This window comes from Cibotium barometz, chromosome 33 (genome assembly GCF_041138505.1).
Source record: "Cibotium barometz isolate CiBa-2024 chromosome 33, ASM4113850v1, whole genome shotgun sequence".
Taxonomy (NCBI): Eukaryota; Viridiplantae; Streptophyta; class Polypodiopsida; order Cyatheales; family Cibotiaceae; genus Cibotium; species Cibotium barometz.
The window spans coordinates 48811339-48833624 of NC_141078.1; the positions used below are offsets into that span (position 1 = coordinate 48811339).

The 22286-nt window shown below is 41.3% G+C and overlaps 1 protein-coding gene across 5 annotated transcripts; it reads left to right on the forward strand.

Moving 5' to 3' along the window:
- The first annotated feature begins 426 nt into the window (after window positions 1-426).
- On the forward strand, window positions 427-5574 carry LOC147619671 (zinc finger CCCH domain-containing protein 18-like). Of its 5 annotated transcripts, none has more exons than XM_086773364.1 (11): window positions 805-947; window positions 1095-1414; window positions 1567-2552; window positions 2655-2822; window positions 2976-3155; window positions 3254-3333; window positions 3480-3692; window positions 3979-4090; window positions 4189-4382; window positions 4596-4660; window positions 4814-5574. In XM_086773364.1, the coding sequence occupies exons 3-11, from the start codon at window positions 1591-1593 to the stop codon at window positions 4970-4972; spliced, it is 2133 nt and encodes a 710-aa protein (XP_086629490.1). In that variant the 5' UTR covers window positions 805-947; window positions 1095-1414; window positions 1567-1590; the 3' UTR covers window positions 4973-5574. The 5 variants fall into 5 exon arrangements, with proteins under 5 accessions (XP_086629487.1, XP_086629491.1, XP_086629490.1 ...); XM_086773363.1 differs by having other exon boundaries at window positions 806-947; window positions 1095-1444; XM_086773361.1 differs by lacking the exon at window positions 1095-1414 and having other exon boundaries at window positions 427-947.
- Window positions 5575-22286: the final 16712 nt, after the last annotated feature.

Below are 22286 nucleotides of genomic sequence, written 5' to 3' on the forward strand. Positions count from 1 at the left end.
GGGAAGTGGAGAGGAAGTGCAGCTTGTGGACAGAACATTCAAAAGGGCAAAACAACTCCCAACGAACGGAGAAAAGCGGGATCTAAGACGCAGCAGGCAGGACCTACCATCTCCGAATCGATCCAGCGGGGAAAAGTTGAAAGAATGGCTATTACACTGTATTATTTTTTAGTCCCTCAAAGTTGTAAAATAATTGCCCCCCCCCAAAAAAAACCACGCGTTGGAATATGTTTTGTCCGCTGCGTCGAAATCGGGGCCCACGTAGATTCCCACGTCAGTGCCAGCCAGCCCCTTCCGCGGGGCCCTTTCTGCTACGTGGTGAGTGGTCATTAGTTCAGCAGAAGTTGAAGATTGGGATCGCAGATTTCCAGCCAATGGGAAGACGTGCAAGGCATGTTTGGGGCTGGGCGGGCCATGCACGTAGGCGGGGCCCGTCATATGTTTAAAGAGGGGTTTTAAATGCCCCGGATCAGCTAGATTTGGTAGATGGCACTGGTTTGGCAAAGCGTGCCAAAATAGGGGGTGGTATTAGCGGTGTCGCTAATGTTCTGGTTTTGACCTTCAGTTTCTGCCTTCATTTTTCATTCCCCGAGCTCGGGCTGGCTCGAGCTCGAGTTGTGGAGCTTCCTGCTGGCTATGGCGTCAAAAAGCAGGAAAAGAAAAAAAAAACAACCTTCTCTACTCTAGCCTGCCACCATTCATTCCTGCTTGTCAGTGGTTCCTGCCACATTCACGCCTGCTGCTTTCCTTTGACCTGTTCCTGCCACAGTAAAGTATGAAATTCTTTACCCATTTCTATTTTCCTGTCGTAATTTTGATCCAACTACTACTACCGTCGCTGGCCGTCCATGAGCGTCTCTTCCCTTCCGCGCGCCCGTCCATGGGATAGCTTCTGCAACAGCAGATCTACCATGTGCTGCGATCCGAACTCCGGCGCCATAGCTCTGGTTAGTTCACTCTCCTTCGTGTTCTGGATTTCTTACTCAAGTGTGGTTATGGCGGCTGTGTACGAGCTGATCTCTTGGAGGTTTATCGGTGCAAGCATCATGACAATTGTCATGTCTGCCGTCTGCGTACTGGGTGTGTGGGTCTAGACACCGTTCGTATGACGTGTGCAAGAGATGCGCTTGTAGCTTCTACTGTGAGACTATGGGATGGTCTTGTTCCCAAGAGAAACTCTTCGTCTTGATTTGGATGGCCGTGCGGAGTTTACTCTTCAGTTACTCTCTTACACGATACCTTGAGGATGAGATTTATGGACGGCCGTTTCAAACAGACGTTGATTACGGAAATCTTGTGAGGTCTGCGGCTGGAAGTTAATGACTGTCTCGGTCATGCGTATCGGATACAGCAAAGCGGTTAAGCATGGTTTAAGGTTTTATGTTTACGAGGTGAACCTGCTGCCTGCATAGAGGTCTTAGCCTTGCTGTCCCGCAAACACTTGGTGCGCTTACATGTGACAATTAAATCTACTTTTTCCTGTCGCCGATTAAGAGATGACAACCATATTGACTCCAGTGTTTTTCTTGTTAATTGGTAGAAGTCTGATTATGGGTGGTGGTGCAGAGGTGAAAGAAGAGAGGCGTAGGGATGGATGCGTATGAGGTGACCAGACTGGTGTACTCCAGAGTTCAATCTCTGGAGCCGGAGTTGGCTTCTAAGATAATGGGCTACTTGCTCCTCCAAGATCAGGGTGAACAAGAGATGCTCAAGCTGGCTTTTGGCCCGGACTCTCAGCTCCATTCAGTCATCTCCAAGTCTAAGCAGCAGCTGGGGCTTACTCTGCCGCCTGCCCCTCCTCCCCAAACGCCTTTCGCGCCGCTATCCTTCCGACTCCCTTCCATGTTTTCGTCCATAACTTCAGCTTCCTCCCCGTCTCCATTACTCTTGCCTGCCGACCCCTTCCCTTTTTATGTTGACGACGCCCTGTCGCCGTCGAACCCAGCCTCTGCCACCCCTTTCCACCACCCGCAGCAGCACCACCCCCACTTCGCTGGCAGCGTTAACGACGGCTACCCCCCACAGCCCGATGTGATTTCTAGCATATTAGTGGACAAGTTCCACCCAGATGCAGGGGCTAACTTTTACTCCCGCCCACTTTCCGCCAATGCCCGCCGCCCATCTTCGCTCTCAGACTTCCCCCTTTCGCCGGACAGCGCGTGTCTTTCTCCCGCCTGGAAACCTTGTCTCTACTTCAGCAGGGGTTACTGCAAGCACGGGTCAAACTGCAGGTTTCTGCACTCGCATCACACCGTGCGATCGGATCCGGCGTCTCCGAACTCCTACACATACAACGGACAGCGTGACTACCTTTACGACGACGGCCTGTTTCAAGGATCTCTAGAGAGGTTAGAAATGGAGCTGGAAGAGTTGCTGAGAGGTAGAAGAGCTCCTGTTTCCATAGCTTCCCTCCCCCAGCTCTACTACGAAAAATTTGGGCGAACGCTGCAGGCAGAGGGCTACCTAACAGAGAGCCAACGACACGGCAAAGCTGGCTTCAGCCTAACCAAGCTTTTGGCCCGCCTGAAGAACACAGTCACACTCATCGACAGGTGCTTCGACCCACTACTCCAATCTCAATGTTGCTCTTCGCCTAACGGCTTGGTTGTTTAACTTAGTTTCTTAAACTTCTCTTTTCGCACCATGACAAACAGACCTCATGGCCAGCATGCTGTTGTGTTAGCTGAGGACGCTTTGAGATTTACTGCCTACAGGGGTGAAAGAGATGATTTGAGTGCTGTCAATCCGGGCTCTCGCCAGATCTACCTGACCTTCCCTGCAGAGAGCACTTTCTCCGAAGAAGATGTCTCAGGATACTTCAGGTCTGCCCCCCTTAATGCACTTGATCTAGTTCTTTGTAGCTACAGCGGTTATGCTTCCTTGCTGTGGAAGTTTTACTGGGGAGATTAATGCCTCCAATCTCTTAGTGTGCTCCTTGTTGTATGGATGTTAACCTTTGCTTCTGGTATGTGCAGGGGCTACGGTCTTGTCCAGGACGTGAGGATCCCCTTCCAACAAAAGAGAATGTTTGGGTTTGTGACCTTTGTACACCCTGAGACCGTGAAAACTATTCTGGCAAAAGGCAATCCCCATTACATATGTGGGGCTCGGGTGCTTGTCAAACCTTACAAAGAAAAGAGCAAACACAATGACAAGTTAACCCCTTTCTCCCTTCTCCTTTCGGTGAAGCAATTGCTAGTTCTTATGGCTGGTGTGGTCATGTCTAACCCGTGGTGATCGGTCATGTTATCAGCCGAAGACTAGTAGAGAGGGATCACTCAAGATTTCTTCCAACTAGGAGTTTTGATGGCAGAGAGTTTCCCTTTTCTCCAGGTGTGGGATGGCGCAGGTTTACCTTTCAATCCTGCTTTAGTGCTTTGATGTGCAGCACCAATTGAGTAGCTGTATGTAGGAGATATGCAACCAAGTTTGCTCTGTTAAATAATTTTAGTTTTTTTTATTCAATTTGTGGTATGCAGGAATTCAATATTTAGACGATCATGATATGTTGAGGAGGCAAATTAATGAGCAAGCCTTGGAGTTAGAGAGAATGCGTTTTGCTGATTTGCAGTTCGAGTCATCACCAATGTTCGCGCAATTAGGGGCTCCTGATACTGAGCCCACACAAGGGCAGTTTGGCCGAGTCTCAAATGGGCTTGCCTCTTCGAGTGAAATGGCCAAGGCAGCTGATGGTTGGTGGTTCATCCTTCTTCAGCTCACCCTGCCTCTCTACGTGAATTATCTCTAAGTACTTTCCCTAGCTGTCTACTGCTGCCCTTTTTCGTGGGTAGAGATCACCAGAGGTATTGGGCAGCTGGTGTGTACTGTGTTACATGGAGCTGACCCATCTCATTGTTGAGAGCTCATAACAGCTTTCTAAGAACAGGGGTTGACCAGGATTTGTAGCAGTCGTTGATGCAGGCAACAAAGAGACCAGGATTTGTAGCAGTTATTGACGTTCTGTTGCTCTTGGTGCAGACCTCAACAATATTCAAGTTTCTAGCGCGTTTGGGTACATCTTGGACGTCTTGGATGGAGATCTCAGTGAGAATGAGCAGCCCAAAGAGAAGGGTCGAGTCACTCAACCAAGGTAGTTCAAGATCAATCATTAACAGTCAGAATCTTAATACGTTCTTGCTCTCAGTTGTTGATGACTATGTCCTGTGTCTGTTTATTCCACCTTGCCAGCGATGAGCACAATCTTCCTGATAGTCTCTTTGCTAGCCCAAAAGCCGACCAAGTTCAGTCAAGGCCCTCTACTGCTCTTGAGAGTCCGATAAATTCCACCTCAAATGTACTGTCTCTCTTCTCGTCTGAGAGCCTTATGGCTGCCTCTTCCAAATTCGAAGACGATGAGCAGCTTTTATGCCGGATCTGCAAGGGTAACACCTTTTAAGATGTATTTGTAAATAGTCAGGGACGTCATGTTTTGTCTGTGTCGTCTGAGATGTGGAAGTACACATGTAGATTATGTATGGTTATTCCACTTGTCTGTAGTTTTTTTATACCTATTCATGTCTCATTTGGGAAATTTACGGTGTGTGTGTATACCACATTCGGGAATACTAATGGTTACTTTGTGTGTATTTGACCAGGCTTCTCTGTAGATCACATACGGCTTGATTGCAACCATATGTTTTGTGTAAATTGTATACTGAAGGTAAGGCTGTGGCATTTGCATGGCTTGAAGGTTTAATCTGTTCCAGACACCAATTTCCTCGTTTGAAAAATTCAGGAGGGGTAGTATAGGCCAGCTTTTCCGAGGCTTAGTTTGATTGAATTTGCCAATCACTGTTCTTCCCTGTCCTTGCAGGTGATCAGGGTCTCCAAAGACCAATGTCCAGTATGTCAACGCCATATTGGAAGCCAGGTTGTAAGGCTCCTTGAGAGTAGAGGACTCCCAGTTTTAGACCCCTCTCTCACAAAGCCAAGGGTGGCAGCAATCTCAAACCAGAAAATCACCAGCTGGTAGCGAAGAAGAAAACAGCCAATGTTTTCCACATCCAAGAAAAAGAGAACCTATAAGGACGTCACATGAACCTCTGTATTTTGGCAGTTGCAGAAGGTTTAGGCAAACAAGTTGCATGAGAAATACAACATCAATCGAATTTGTCAAAGGCAAGCCCTCCTGTTCTATAGGGTTTGCCTTCAACCTTATTATAGTCATATGAGGTAAGCTTAATTATCAAAGGTGTTTATGAAGAAGAGAAGCAAAGAAAAGCAATTGTAAATACTTTCATTATTTAGGTTAGTTACATCAAAAAAACTTTACCGAAGCTACCAAATCAAACAAGCAATGAGGACGCATAGCTCCCCTCTTCTACCGTCTCTCTTCTTGTCGATACACATCAACACTGTTGAAATAGATATCATGTGGGTGGTCTAGAATTCCCCCCATGGACCCTCTCAATGGATGGGTGATTAGCATTCCTTTAATTCTCCAATTTCCATGCCCTTTTACAAAGGGTTTCATAATTCCTAAATTTGTCATGCCTCCTCATCATATAAGCTCTTAGAATACGTGGGTCGATTTCTCCGAAGATGTAAATCTCTCAAGGAAATGATTTTTTAAAATGGCCTCTCGCACTGATTGCTAGAATTTTGTTTTACACGTGTATAGCTCCTGTTTGCCAATTATACCATGAGCAAGAACGAGAGAGAGGGAGAGAGATGGCGCTTTGAAGGAGGGAGAAGGCACGTGTAAAAAGAAAGTCCAACAAAACCTTGCCAGAAAAAAATAATTTGCAACCAACTCAAATTAATGATTCGTAGTCCGTGTTGAACGAGGAATTAAGTAAGTAAAATATTTTTTTAAGTGCTGATTCCTATTTCACTTTAGCTCATCAAGTTCACCTCAATTATAATTAATGTCAGGCTCCTATACTAGGGTGCTATTGTGCGTGGCCCATTGTGCAAAATGTTCTTTCACATTAACTCATTAAGTTCACCTCGATTATAATTAATGCCAGGATGAAGAAAGATGGCACCTGTGCTAGGGTGCCGTTGTGTGTGGGCAATTGTGCAAAGTGTCATGGATGTGCAGTTGTGTGTGTGTGAGGGAGAGAGGGGCGGGGCATGGCTGAGAGAGAGACTGGAAGGGACTACAATTTTGCAATGGGGAGGACTAGTTTGAGAGACATGGTAATTCTCATGCCAAAATCGAAAGTTTGAAAACGATTTGTGCTGATAAGAAGTCCAATATGGACCTTTTAAAATGGCATACACAACACGAAAAAATAACAAAATTCTTTTCTAATGAAATTAGAAATGTCTTTAAAAAACAACTGGGGTTGAAAAAACAACTCGGGGTGTTTTTATTGAACGTCAGTGTAATGCAATAATTCAAGAAAAATTGAGGTCTTTGCCTATTTTTAAGCACAAAAAGCAAAATGTTTACTGCTTGGCTTTACATGTGCTCGCACTCCCACCTTGTCTGTCATGTGTCCCCCCCCTCTGCTTAGTAGATTATATAGAAGTCATGGACACACGTGTAGCATTGGTGTGTCATAGAATGATTGTTCTGATGCGTATGTGTATCTCTATGCTACTCACATTTATGTACATTCTCTCTCTCTCTCTCTCTCTCTCTCTCTCTCTTTGTACACACGCACACACACACGCAAACATTTAATGATTTATAATTATGTTCATATATTTCACGTGGAGTACTCTCTCTCTCTCTCTCTCTCTCTCTCTCTCTCTCACCCAACGTGTGGTAGATCGGTTAGCTCATGGAGTTGTTATAATTATGTTCACATAAACAAAATGGGCTAACCTTTCTATCACATGATGTGTGGTAGATTGGTTAGCTCATGGAGTTGTTATTCAACACATCTTGTGTGTTCGAATCTCACTCTTGTCGGATAGATCTTCTTAGGTCTCTTGGGATTGTTTCTACGACATTAAAACAGCGTTCTTATTGTATGTAGAGTTCACACACTTGTTTTGGCATGTAAGGCAGGGTCGTATGTAGGGCATCCTAGGTCTTTCGCATCATGTGTAGGATTGTGTTGCAACTATAGAGAGCAAGAAGGCATCAAGGTGGGCCACATACAGGTGTTCATTGTTTTCGTGCAGTTGCAAGATGAGAACTTGGGTGGCAACAAGCTGGGCATGAGTGCAAGGTGAGGCACTCAACATGATCGAGGTGGGCAACATGCAGGTGTTCATTGTTTTCGTGTTGTTGCAATACGAGAACTTGGGTGGCAACAAGCTGGGCATGAGTGCAAGGTGAGGCACTCAACATGATCGTGAGTGTAAGAATGTGATACCCTCGACCCGCGTTGCTTTGTTGCGACATAGATTGTCCCCCTTGTACACTACCACCACGTGGCTTGAAGAGGAGCATAGGAGATGGTTTGAGGAGATGGCTAGATAGAGTGACACATGGCATGGCGAAAAAACCTTTGCATAATAGATAGTAAGTTTATGTCCCACGCATTAATGTGGTATAAAGTTTTGTGTGTGTGTGTGTGTGTGTGTGTGTGTGGGCACGTGTGGGATTATGTGCATGCATGTGTGTAAGTCTATGTGTGTGTCCATGCACGTGTGAGGACAAGCATGTGCTTGTCCATGTGAGCATGTGTGTGCGTGTATCTGTGTGTGTGTGCCTTTGCACATGTATACGTGTATCTGTGTGTGTGTGCCTTTGCACATGTATACGTGTGGATATGTGCGTGTGTGTGTGTGTGTCTCTCTCTCACACACAAACACACACTCAATCTCTCTCTCTCACACACATATGCAAACACCCTCTCTCCCTTCACACACATACACATGCACATGAACATGAACATATACACACACACTCTCTCTCTCTCTCTCTCACACACACACACACACACACACACAAACACATCTCTCTCTCTCACACATATGCATGCACATGCACTCTTGCTCTTCTCACACCCTCCCTCACACACAGAAAAACTCTCTCTCTCTCTCTCACACACACACACACATCTCTCTCTCACACATGCATGCACATGCACTCTTGCTCTTCTCACACCCTCTCTCACACACACACAGAAACTCTCTCTCTCTCTCTCTCTCTCTCTCTCTCTCTCTCTCTCGCTCTCGCACACACGTGGACACACCTTATACGTGCATGTGTGACATGCACATGTTACTGTGTGTCAATTTTACATGCACGTATGTGTGTGTGTGTGTGTGTGTGTGTTGTGCATGTGCACGAAGTATGCATGCGCGTCTGTGCATGTATGTCTGTGTGTGTGCATGTGCGTATGTGTATATAACTCTATGTGTGTGGCACATCTATGTGTGCATGCCTATATGTCTATGCATGTGTGCCTGTGTGTGCACGTGCGTATGTGCATGTATTTCTCTATGTATGCACATCTATGTGTGCAAGTCTACATGCACATGTGTGTGGTGTGCGAGTGTGTGTATGTGTGTGCATTTGTGTGTGTGTGTGTGTGTGCATGCTCAACTCGGGGGGGAGGAGGAGGGTCACTCATAAATATGTAAGCGTAGCACGTGGGTTCAACAGAAGGAGTTTTGGGAGGCTCACTCATAAATACGTAGTGTAGCACGTGGATTTAACAATAGAAGGGATTTTTAAAATTCTTTTTTTTACATATTATTTATGTATAGAAGGGTACCATATAAAGAGGGTATTTATAGATTGAATAGAAAAAAGGTGTGTTTTATTCATGAAAAATTTACAAATAAGGGGTTTTTAAATTAGGCCGTGATATAGAGAGTTTATATATAGTGAACCCCCCAAGATGCTTAAGCGTATGTGTATGCATATTTGTGTGTGTGCATGCATGTGCACGTGTGAGTATGAGTGTGTGTGCATGTGTGTGTGTGTGTTTGCGTGTGTATGTCATGTACATGCATGTGTGATTTCAGTGTGTGTCAACATATATATGAATCTATTTACATATGCATACTATCAAGGATATTTGTACATGGAGACTTTGCAATTATCACACTCTCTTCCAAGGTAAGGATCGAATCAATAAACTATGAACAAGATAATTAAATTACTTAAGATAGACATAGAAATGAACATAATGTAAGTAAAATCGAAGACACAAAAGCACACAAGCATTGGGTTGAACTACTCTCTCTCTCTCTCTCTCTCTCTCTCTTTCTCTCTCTCTCTCTCTCTCCAACATGAGCCGACCCACTTTCTAATCTCATTTGGACATAATCTCTTTAAGATATTGCTGATTTCTCATTGCATTCTTGAAGGTAGTCTTTCTTCTCTATTCTTTTAGGAAAACAATTAGAGATAGGTTTCACTTTAGTATGTTCATGTTCTGGTAAACTTTTTTCTCCTTTGAATAGAAGCTCAATGAGATAATGCTAATTTCTCATGGTATTCATAAACTTAGTCCTTCTTCTCTTGTTTTTTTGGGAAAAACTTTACGGGTTGCATCCTCTCTCGTATGTTGTTCTTCTGCTATGGAGACTAATTCAAAATCTTTGGAGTGCAGTTTTTAAAGCTTTGGTGTTGGTCTGTAATTTTTTAAGTTTGGGAAAGGAAAAGGTAATAAGAAAATTTCTTTCTCTTTTTATTCAAAGTTTGCTAATCTTTAAATGGTAAGTTTTTGATTTTTTGTTTTATTGGTAATCTTGATAATGTAATATATGAAATTTGTCTCTTTGCTATTTGCAGGTTTTGAACCTCTGAGTTTTGTTGGTTTGGAGATTGCTTCGGACTTTGGCAAAAAGGTAATAATCAAGTCCAGTCTCTTCCTAGTTTAGTTTATGCGTGCAAAATTATTAATTTTGACATGTTGGTTAATCCAATGGCTTACATTGAGGTATCAATTTTATTATTATTTATCTATTTTATAAATTTGTTTCCTTACTGTAGATGTCTTGAAGAAGGAAGAGTATAAGTAATATACACACTGTGGAGGTTTTTAATCACATAGATCAGGAGGGAAAATGGAATCCTGAACAATACAGTAAATTCACTTGGGTCTTAATGGCGACCAAGCACTTAAGGCTCTTTCAAAGTGAAGCTAAGAAAAACAAGTGATTTATTAAAACATTATAAAGGTAGAATATTAGAGTTTAGAAGACGAATGGATGGTGCAACTATGAGAAAAAGTTCTTATTCAACACGTATATTTGCACAATCAAATCCGCTTGCATCTAGATAACCAAATTCCAAGGCACAAGCCAAATAGTGAGTATAAGGCATTTTTTAAATCAATATAGTTGTTTTTATTTTCTGATTCTGAAGCACATGATGTTTTCCAGCTTTGTATTCTTCCACTTTGGAAGAGTGGCAGTCTGTGGAGTGTCAAAGTGGAAAAATCATTGTTCTCCATGATGCTGAGATGGGTACATTGATGTATGAAAACAAGAAAGTAATTTGTTTGGTTGCTAAACAAATCTATTTTTATGACTCATTGTATGTTTCGCCTACGGGAGGAGATAATTTTGGCTCTTTGCGTAGAATATACCACGTCCTTCCTTGTCTAATCTTGAATGGCCACGTCCTAGCTTAGACCAGATTCAAGCTTACGCTACAATGAAACCATCCACAGGCTCAAAAGGTGTCTACTTAAATTGGTTTTTTCCTTTTGATTGCTTTGCCTCTTTTTTGGCATCTTGTGAAGAGTTGAAGAAAAGTAAAATCCCCTATGCTCTCAAAAGTCCAACTAATGACTGGATGAAACATTTCTTGGGTGATCAATGGAATACAAAGAGAACTTGTGGGACGATGATACAATTGAGTGCACAGTCACAAAGGCGGATGCCACCTTCAGGTGAGTTGCAATGCATATAGCTAGAATGAACGTGACTGCTAAAAATATAGTTTTACTAATGTTGTTTATTTTGATGGAATAGGTACTTCATTGTACGACAGACGTTATGTATGTGTTTCAGGTATAGAAGATGGAGACTCTTAAGAGGTGATTGGCTAAGCTTAGATCAATATTACGGGATCCCACACACTCTACTCCGGTGGATGTGGCTGTTCTTTGGGAGGGCCACGATACAATTTCATCCAATGTGGAGAGTAATTGGCCTCTAGTCTTTCTTAGACAAGAGATATCGTTGATGTTGAATGATCCTGCTACAAACTTCTATTTCAAGCTAGATGGTAGAAGGTTAGGAGTAGACATGAAAAGTCTATTACATGCAAGCAATGTATTGCCCCTCATATCCTTGAGATTGTGGAGTAGTTGTAGCATTCCCCATCTCAAATTAATGACATAAATTTTTGGATTTTTTAAAATTTATGTTCATTCAAATAATTTTTAAGTTCTTGAAAAATAAGTAAAAGTGTAAATTCAATCTACACTTGACGTAAAAAGCAAATCTACAATTGATGTAAAGCACTTTATACATAGGTATTAGTATAAATGTAAGTTTATACCATAGGCACTTTATACATAGGTATTAGTATCTAAATATTGATGTAAGTTTTTGATATGCATATAAGTGAGTATAAGTATAAGTAAGTTCATTTCTTTCATTATACCTTCACTTGCTTTCACTCTCTAGCCTTCCTCGCATGCAATTTCTCACTTTTTCTTGTATATTTTGATATCATCATGGCTGTTCCTCGAGTAGCCTTTGATGAGTGGATTAGTCACACTCACTACGCTCACCTTGCAGACTCAATTTACACTAGATTTTGTAAGAACATAGAGCTTGAGAGCTCGCTATTATCTAGCCTAGAACCTAACAACTATGTCTTGGCAAAATTTTGCTTCGGATGTGATGAAATTACCTTCTACATTTCTAACTCTGTTTTTAGGTGGATCCTTGTGGAATTCCTCTTCTCCATGAAGAGCGGAGATAGCCACAAGAAAGTAATTAAGAGAGCCTTAGCATATGTCTCCCTGGACCTCCTCACAACCTCTGTTCCTACCTCTTTCGAAGACGAAGAGCATATTCCAATCAATCTGATTTAATGGGATATTGCTCTTGTAATTTACATTCTATCAACAGATATTCAGGCGGAGCCTGAAGATGTTGACCCTTCCCGTTGACCTCCCATGCTTGACATTCCTTGATCTCAAGAGCCAGTAGAGATGGCTCTTAATCCTCAAGTAGAGGCTGAGAGAAGTACATAAGTATGAAGCATAGGCATCCAAGAGCCTCAAAATACAGAATTTAAAGACCCACCCCTTGAATCCCTAACACCCATCATCATAGAGGGTGAGGAGTACATGCTAATGCATGATGTCTTGGAGCTCCTAGACATGAGGGAAGATGAGTTGTATTGTACACTTGTTCGAGATGCTGGAGACGACTTCATTGACTTAAACATACATGATTCTCCACCTATTGTCAATGAAGTTGGTCACTCTACAATGATAACAGCTGGGATGATGTATCAGCCCATCATCCAAGTCCAAGAATCAATTGAAGTAGCTGCTTCCGAATATGATATTTTGGATGTAGATTTTGAAAGACTGCAAGAGGAGATGTTCAGGCCTAGAAACATTATGCATACTAAATCAATCTTTGTACTCCTTACCTTTTTAGCACTTTTTGGTATGTAGTTTGTCCCTCGTATCTTGTACTCAAATTTCAAGTTAGTACTTTGTTATATGAAATTTGTACCTTGTACTTTAATTATGGCAAATTTATTTTGTCTCATGGACATGTTTTTTGTGTGATAGTAATTATTTTTTGTATTGAGCCTATGAAGAAATTTGGATAACACTTTAGTGCAATTAAGCTGTGTATACTACAGATACCACTTAGGTTCAATTAAGCTGTGTATAGTACAGATAACACTCAAGTGAAATTAAGCTGTGTATAGTATAGATAACATTTCAATGCAAATATCAATATTATTGTTACATTTCATCTGATATTGGTTTTTTTCCAAAAAATTGACACAAGAATTTTTGGATATTATTAAAACATGACTCACATGTCTGCTATAATATATTTATGCAAAAATCACACTTCCATAGTCAAAATTTTGTTTGTCCGTAAACAGACCAGCTTTGTGAGAATGCTACGAAATTTAATGTATGCGTATATATAGGCTTGCAGGACACCTTAACACTAGTTCTGTAATTGGACACTTAAGTGTCTTGAGACACTAAAGTGTCCTGAAAAGTTCTTGAATTTTTGTGGGCAATCTATTAAGAGTTTTGAAATGCTTAACATCCAAAGATGTTCCTCAAGACCCCAAAAATCCTTGAGATTTTTAAATTGCACTTTTCTTAGCTTTTGCAAGGCAATATTTTAATTTTCTTAGACACATGCTGAAAAAATGCACGATTTTTGCTGTTTTCAAAATAGTAGTAATTTGGACATAACTTTTAGAAGGGACATAGTTTGATCATGAAACTTGGCTTGATGGAGACCCCATGATGTAAACTAAATCCTGGAATCATCAAACGACAATTATTGGATAAATTTTTGACTCGCTAATATTGAAATGACGTTTTTTATACAGGTGGAGCATGAATTTTTCTCCTTCCATATGCAAGCTAATAATGTAAAACTTGAGGTGCACCCATGTTATATAGGGTAAATACTACTTTGTTTTGAATTTTCCAAAACTTTAGAGCCACTTTTTGGGCCTCTTCTCATACATGGCCTTTTGCGCAACCTGTTTTTAATACATAAAATGTCTAATTATGAGCCTAATTTTGATTTTCATCAAAGGGAAAAGCTGTGTAAGTGCATTATTTGTTGTAACTATAAGTGTAGACTACTTGTGCAAGCATAGTTATGATTAGTTTTTGATAAAAGATGATCAAATTTTACATTTTTTTTAACAGTTTTTTTAGAACTAGGCGATAAGAACCTACTTAAGTGGAGGCTAAGCTAGTGTCATACACATCAAATTATGGCTTATTTATCTCATCTCAAGCATGAAAACCAATAATCAACATTCTCATTGATAGGGCTACATTATTTTTTAGTGGCGTGATTGAGTTTTGATAATACGCGTTACTTTTGCTGATTTTATGCAACTTTTTTGGAAAAAATTCTAGGAAAGGAAAATGCTTTTTTTGGTGAACTCCTTGGACTGATGTATGCTATCAAAATATCTTGGGAAAATGCTATTGATATCATTGGATTTTTTTTTGAGAGAATGATGCTTGCATATTTGGAAAAATCGTGAAAAATGTTCATTTTCAAGACATATGCTACTTTGTTGCTTATGTACTTCCAAATAAAAAGGCATTTTATATGTTTAGCATTTTTTACATAAGCATAGGGTTATGTTCTACATGCCCAATGAAGCATTTTGGTTTTTAAAGCCTACATTAGGAGTTTGTTTTTTTTTTCGCAACCCCCAAAAAAGGACACTTAAGTGTCCTGTTTTGGTACCAAACTAGTGTTAAAAAAATTTAGAGTTGATATGAGGCCTGTAAGGCCCCTCTAGTAAGGTTGTGATGCATCGATATGCACATGAAATATGAGATCCCAATTGGGGGGCCTTAGAATTGGCGCACTAGACAATGCCTGCTTCAATCGATCATATGCTTCCTGGCATTCCTAAGTCCATTCAAAGATAATGAGTAGCTTGTACAATGGCCTGGTGATTTCAGCATAGAAGATTATGAAGCGGCGGTAATACCCAATGTGGCCTATAAATCTTTGCACACCTTTGTACTTAGTGGGTGGTGGTGGCAACTCCAAGATCAACTTGACCTTGCTATCATTCGTGGATATACCATTCTTTGAGACAATGTGTCCTAATGTCACACCATGTTTGACCCAAAATTGGCACTTTAAAGGGTTTAGGGATATACGATATAATCGACATCACTCAAACACCTTCCTTAAGCAAACCAGATGGTCTACCCATTGAGAGTGTGCACACAGATCATCAATGAATACCTCCAACCACTTCTGCAAGTAGTCTTTGAAGGCTGTGCACATCAATCATTGGAATGTTGCTGGGGCATTTGTGAGACCGAAGGGCATGCCTTTGTATGCAAATGTCCCCCACATTGTATTGAAAGATGTATTATACTGGTCCTCTGGTGCTATAGACACCTGATTGTAGCCTAAAAATCCATCTAAGAAGCTATAACAGCTACTTCAATTGATTCTTGAACTTGGATCATGGCTAATACATCTTGCATTAACAGGTACTCCTTACCCTCTATGATGATGGGTGTGAGGGATTCAAAGGGTGGGCCTTTAAATTCGAAATTTTCATGCTCTTGGATGCCTATGCATGATATTTCTGTACTTTTCTCAGCCTCTACACTTGAGGATCAAGAGCCGTCTCTACTGGTTCTTCTTGATCAAGGTATGTCAATAGTAGTGTTTGCATTTTCAGGCTCCACCTAAATATCTGTTGATAGAATGTAAATTGCAAGAGCAATATCTCATTCAATCAGATTGATTGGAATATGCTCTTCGAAGGAGGTAGGAATGGAGGAGGTTCAAGGAGACATGTGCTAAGGCTCTCTTGATTACTTTCTTGTGGCTATCTCTGCTCTTCATGGAGAAGAGGAATTCCATAGGGATCCATCTAGAAACAGAGTTAGGAATGGAGAATGTAATTTCATCACATCCCAAGCAAAACTCTGCCAAGACACAGTTGTGTCAGATTGTAGACAGCAAGCTCTGAAGCTGTATGTTCTTACAAAATAGTGTAAATTGAGTCTGCGAGGTGAGCGTAGCCGAGTGTGAGTAATCCACTCATCAAAGGCTACTCGAGGAACAGCCATGATGAGATCAAAATATGCAAGAAAAAATGAGATATTGCATGCAAGAAAGGCTAGAGAGTGAAAGCAAGTGAAGGTATAATGAAAGAAATGAACTTACTTATACTTATACTCACTTATAGTTATATTAAAAACTTACATCAATATTTAGATTTATAATTAAACTTACATTTATACTAATACCTATGTATAAAGTTCTTTACACATCAATCGGTAGATTTCCTTTTTACGTCAAGCGCAGATTTAATTTACACTTCTTCTTATTTTTCAAAAACTTAAAAATTGCTCGAACAAACATAAATTTTGAAAAAGCCAAAAATTTATGTCATTAATTTGAGTATGAGGGGCAATACATTACTTGCATGTAATAGACTTTTCATGTCTACTTCTAACCTTTCTACCATCTAGCTTGAAATAGAAGTTTGTAGGGGGAGCATTTAACATCAACGATATCTCTTGTTTAAGAAAGGCTAGAGGCCAATTACTCTGCACGTTGGATGAAATTGTATCGTGGCCCTCCTAAAGAAAACCACATACACCATAGTAGAGTACCATAGTAGAGTGTGTGGGATCCCATAAAGCTTGATCTAATCTTATCCAATCACCTCTTAAGAGTTTCCATCTTCTATACTTGAAACCCATGCATAACGTTTTTTGTTGAGCAATGAAGTACCTATTCATCAAAACAAACAACATTAGTAAAACTATTTTTTTAGCAGTCACGTTCATTCCAATGATATTCATTGCAACTCACTTGAAGGTGACATCCGACTTTGTGACTCTGCACTCAATTGTATCATCGTGACAAGTTCTCTTTGTAGTTCATTGATCACCCAAGGAATGTGTCATCCAACCCAACGGTGTGCACATCATTTGAGAACTTTAGCCTACAAGCTTGAATGTGGTCCAAGTTGGGACGTGGCAATTCAAGATTAGAAAAGGAAGGGAGTGGTATATTCTATAAAGAGCCAAAATTGGCTCCTCTAGCAAAATGTACAAGGAGTCATAAAATAGATTTGTTTGGTAGCCAAACAACTTGCTTTCTTGTTTTCGTACATCAATGTACCAATCTCAACATGGAGAACATCAATGTATCAATCTCACCATGGAGAATAGTGGTTATTCCACAAACACTCGACAAAAAGTGGAAGGATACAAAGTTGGAAAACATTATGTGCTTCAGAATCAAAAAATAAAAACAACTATATTGATTTAAAAATATACCTTATACTCACTGTTTGTCTTGTGCCTTGGAATTTGGTTATCTGATGCAAGCGGATTTGTTTGTGCAAATATACGTGATGAATAAGAACTTTTGTTCTCATAGTTGCACCATCCATTCCTCTTCTAAATTCTAATAATCTACCTTTCCAATGTTTTGATAAATCGCTTATGTCTTTTAGCTTTACTTTGAAAGAGCCTTGAGTGCTTGGTCACATTAAGACCCAAGTGAATTTACTTTATTGTTTAGGAATCCATTTTCCCTCCTTATCTCTAGTATTAAAAACCTCCATAGTGTGTATATTACATATATAATTCCCCCTTTAAGATACCTATAGTAAAGAAACAAATTTATAAAATAGATAAATATTAATAGAATGATACCTCAAAGTAAGCCATTGGATTAACCAACATGTTGAAATTAATAATTTTGCACTCATAAACCAAACTAGCAAGAGATTGAACTTGATTATTACCTTTTTGCCAAAGTCCCAAGCAGTCTCCAAACCAACAAAACTTAGAGGTTCAAAACCTGCAAAGAGTAAAGAGACAAATTTAAGATATAATTAATATATTACATTATCAAGATTACCAATAAAACAAAAAATAAAAAACTTACCATTTAAAGATTAGCAAACTTTGAATAAAAAGAAAGAAAATTTCTTATTACCTTTCCTTTCCCAAACTTAAAAAACTCCAGACCAACACCAAAGCTTCAAAAACTGCAGACTAGTACCAAAGATTTTGAATTAGTCTCCATAGCACAAGAACAACCTAATACGAGAGAGGACGCAAATTGTAAATTTTCACCAAAAAAAACAAGAGAAGGACTAACTTTATGAATACTATGAGAAATTAGCATTATCTCATTGAGCTTCTATTCATAGGAGCATGGTCTAGGAAAGTTTTGACAAAATTCTCACCGCCTTCATGCTGGTGTTCATTGATGATTTTAGTGTTTTTGGGAAATCAACTCAGCATTTGATGCACTTGCAATTGTGCCTGGCCAAGTGCCACGTTTCCAAATTAAGCCTGAATCCAGCCAAGTGTGCCTTTTCCGTCCAAAGCGGTATGCTTTTGGGCCACATCATCTCCAAGGAAGGAATTGTAGTTGACCCAGCCAAGGTAGAGGTCATCTGGAAGGCTCCGATTCTGACAAATGTGAAAGAGCTCAGAAGGTTTTTGGGGCAGGTCAGATGGCATATTCGCATGCTCTAGTATCTGTCTCATGTAGCAGTTCCATCAAACCAAGAGATGACATAGATCAAAGCACCTTTGACCCAGATGGCGGCAGGCCGATTTCAATTAGACTGGGGAATGCGACATTGCATTCCGGTGTCTCAAGCTCATGCTATCCGAAGCACTTGTTGTCCAAGCCCCGAACTAGGAATTGCCCTTTCACGTCTTTGTGGATGCCTCTGATGTGGCAATTGGTAGTGTTTTGATGCAGGAGACTGAAAAGAAATGGTTCTGACCAATCTACTACGCCAGTCTCAAAGACTCTCCGATGCTGAGCGTAATTACTCAACCACACATCGGGAAGCCCTTAGCATGATCCACTTAGTCACAAAGTTTCATCACTGGGTAATAAGTTTACCTTTCATGTAGATCACTCCGCTTTGCTGTATTTGGTGGATAAGCAAAGTTTAGCAGGAAAACTAGCAAGGTGGATACTAATACTCCATGAGTTTGAGTTCACAATAGTGTACACCTCGGGCGCAAACCATACAGTAGTGGATTATCAATCCTGGATGGAGTTCGGAGAAGCCCCAGGCGGAGTAGTAGATGACCTACCAGATGTTGAGCTATTTAGAGCTACAGCCGATCACAACTCCCCAGACTTGGTATGATGAAATGCTAACATTTGTTGCCACAGGTCTAATGGAGGATAATCTTTCAAGAGATCAGTGGAAGCGGATTGCAGTCTATAGCTGGAACTTCCAAGTCATAGCCAGCCAGTTATACAAGAAGGGGATTGATTAGATCCTCCAGTGGTGCATTCCACCACATGAATAGGAGGCTGTCCTCTGAGAAGATCATCAAGGAATTATTGGTGGACACTTCGTCGCAGAAGTAACCGGGAGGAAAATCCTCCAAGAAGGTCTCTGGTGGCCAACAGTCCTCGGTGATGCCTATAAATGGGCCAAGCAGTGTGATGTATGCCAACGTCTCGGCCATCCAATAGATAGAGACAGGATGCCACACAACCCGATCCTTCCCCTAGAACCATTCCAAAAATGGGATCTTGACTTCGTAGGACTGTTTAAGCCGCCAACCCACTTCATCGATCACAAGTATATCCTGGTAACCATAGCTTACAGCACACCAAGTGGGTAGAAGCTCGTGCTCTGGGGGATAACATAGCAAAGTCAACTGCTAGATTCCTCTACGAGATGATAATCAATCAATTTGGATGCCCAATTGAGCTGATTAGTGACCAAGGCAAGCACTTTGTAAATGATGTTATCAGGGAACTAGTCACTAAGCATCTCATCATCCATAAGCGGTCCACAATGTATTATCCCCAAGCCAATGGTCAAGCTAAGTCAACCAACAAAATCCTCAAGTAGATCCTCACAATGTTGGTCAATAAAAATTGCAATGACTGGGATGAAAAGCTATATTGAGCCTTATGGGCATTCTGCATAGCATATAAAGTCTCAACCGGAATGACCCCATTCAAACTAGTTTATGGCACAAAGGCAGTCGTCCTGATGGAATTCCTAGTACCAAGCCTTTGCATTCCCATTATAGAAAAGTTAAGCCCGGAAGAGTCCCTGCTACATCACCTAGACCAGCTCCTCAAGCTGGAGGAAGAATGCTTCAAACGCTTCTTCATCACCACAATTGTCTAGAAACGAAGGAAGAAGTGGGGCGACCGTGCCACTCCAAGTTTTGGATGTTCAAAAAGAAGAAGATCCAGTCCTACTATTTCAGTCTCGCATGGGTTCGTATATCGAAAAATTGAAGCTCCGGTGGACAAGTTCATTCTAGATAGTGGAAAAATTCTATGATAGCACCTTCCTACTCGGCAAGCTCAACGAAGAACGATTCTAGAAGCTGGTTAATGGCTACCACCTGCAACCCTACCACGCGCCAATGCCACCAAATCCCTTCATTGATGCGGTAAACCCACTAACCCACTACTTGGGAATCCATCACTTTGATGATACTGCCCCTCTCCGAACAATCATGAAAGATTCATCCCAAATGCCAAGTGATGTGATGTAGCCCCATCAAGACTTTTCAACTGCTACATGCCAATCATGCATGGTAACTCTTTTCTTTATCATTGTAGACTCTGGCTACTTTTTGTGTATCTATTTGTATGCATGCAATGCCCCTTCTCGCTTAAAGCCTCAACCTTTCGCCTCAAACTACCTTCTACATTCCCTTCCCTAAACCATATGCTCTAGACCCACCAGCCATGGTGACCTTCACGACTTTCTCTAGCTTCATTATATTGACACTGCCGATGCACCGCGGTGAAAAGACTCCTAAAAATCCCACTGCTGCAGAAGAGCAACACACCTAAGAAGAGAGGCCATCCACTAACCCAAGAAAACCTATCCCCAATTGAAACCGAAGTACCACCTTTTTGTATGCTCGCAATCCATGAGGTACACCACACTCCAAAAGTCCCACAGAGCCGAGTTTCTCCTTCTGGTTATTGGTACATCGGCCAAGGTTACCACTACCTTGAAGGGGAAGGTGGCACCTACGGCATCTTCCAAGGCCCTCTCTCGCAGGGGTTTCTACAATAATGAAGACCAGTCATCTGGTGGTGGCAGTAGAGACCTTTACAACAAAGCAAGAGGAAGAGGAAATCCAGGAAGTGTACTGCCTTCTATGCAAGACTGGAGATCAAAGGGTGGGTTCCAAAGGCCCGCTTTTGACAATGGTGACCTGCTATAAGATAGTCATGGATCTGGTGTGGCAAGGATAGTTAATTTGGAAGGAGAGGGAAAAGAAGCTAGCATTCTAGAAGATGGAGACCCAGGAACAATGCCAGCACAAGACCAACTAGAGGCTAGCATGGTTATGAAGCTGCAAGTAGCAATAGTAGTGCGAAGGATCAACCAAACACTAGGGCTCATATTCAAGGATCATGGGTAGATCCTTTGCCTTCCTTGTCAGTGTGCTGCTACCAAATATCACGGGTATATCACTAGAAGAGGAAGAGCCATCCTCACCTCAGCCCGAAGAAATCATCACTTTACTCTCTGAAGTAAGTGGTGAAGTTAGGAAAGCAATAGAAGCAGAAGAAACGGCAATGCCTACAACATCAAGGTTTGTTTTTTGGTTGCTCCCAAGAGGCCCCAGGCCGAACCAAACCCGGAGGCAATTGGCGGCATGGAAAATCTGTCATTATTGGCTTTGCTTGGAGATTATGCCACTGCTCTCCGAAAGAACTATGACTAGGTGCATGATTGATTAATCACCATGATAATGTCCTACAAAGAGTAGTAAGAAACAAAGGGATGAGATCCTTGCTCACATCATGGATCTCAAGGCAAGCTCGTTGTGGGAATTAGTTAATACTACACCAGAAGTTTTCTTCCAGAAGTTTGCTTCTAGAAACCAATCCCTAGAATTAATCTCGTAGAAGGCATGCTTCATCTTCCGTCTTCCAGCCCCGTTCTTCCACATCAAGGGCCTGGATGTTCCTGCTAATGTGTTCAGAGGTCTAGGCACTAAATTTGCCTAAGCAGGGAGATCATTAGTAAAGCCCCTGCTAAGCTGTGATTAGAACTCCCCCAGAGGCTAAGGAGAATCTAACATGGTGCTCACCTCTGGGTTAGAGTCATTAACGAACATACTAATAAGGAGCATCTAACATTCCAAAAGGCAATATAATTTTAGGTTCGAGTCGTCGGATTAGGAATCCAACCCATCGGGCGTGCCAAGTGTTGGCCGTTGGGCTAGCCTGTGCCATGGGCCAGAGCTGAAGTAGTAGCCAAGCAGCCGCCTTGCCATAGAGCCACATAAAAGCATTGCCAACTGTTAGGGGCTAACCGAATGTTAGCTAGAGTATTTATTACAAGAATAGTGCTTCCTTAAACCCAATCGGTGCACCTTTTCACTAGGGAATCATGGTACCAATGGATACTGCAAGCAAGCAGTATAAAAAGATGAATATTGAGCTTCGCATGGCTAGCTGCTCATTGTATTATATTTTCTCTTGGAAATAGAGCAAAAATGTTCTTTTTGTTTCTCTTTCTGTATATGCGTCTTCATGATTGTGTCTCTATATATTCATTTCCATTCATATGTCATGCTTAGTAAGGTTATCTGTTAAGTCTTCATGTCTCTTTCATTAGGTTCGTATTTTCCTAGTGTATGCTATGCACATAACCAGAGACTCTCACATTAGGTTTCTCAGGGGAATAAGCGGTCAATTCCCCTGCCCAACATGTA

What these genes read in the sequence shown, in the direction of transcription:
- LOC147619671 (XM_086773361.1), top strand. Translation starts at nt 1,591, where the DNA reads ATGGATGCGTATGAGGTGACCAGACTGGTGTACTCCAGAGTTCAATCT. An exon ending in AGAGTTTCCCTTTTCTCCAG is followed by an intron (nt 3,334 to 3,479) that starts GTGTGGGATGGC and finishes TGTGGTATGCAG; the next exon opens with GAATTCAATATTTAGACGAT. An exon ending in TTTATGCCGGATCTGCAAGG is followed by an intron (nt 4,383 to 4,595) that starts GTAACACCTTTT and finishes GTATTTGACCAG; the next exon opens with GCTTCTCTGTAGATCACATA.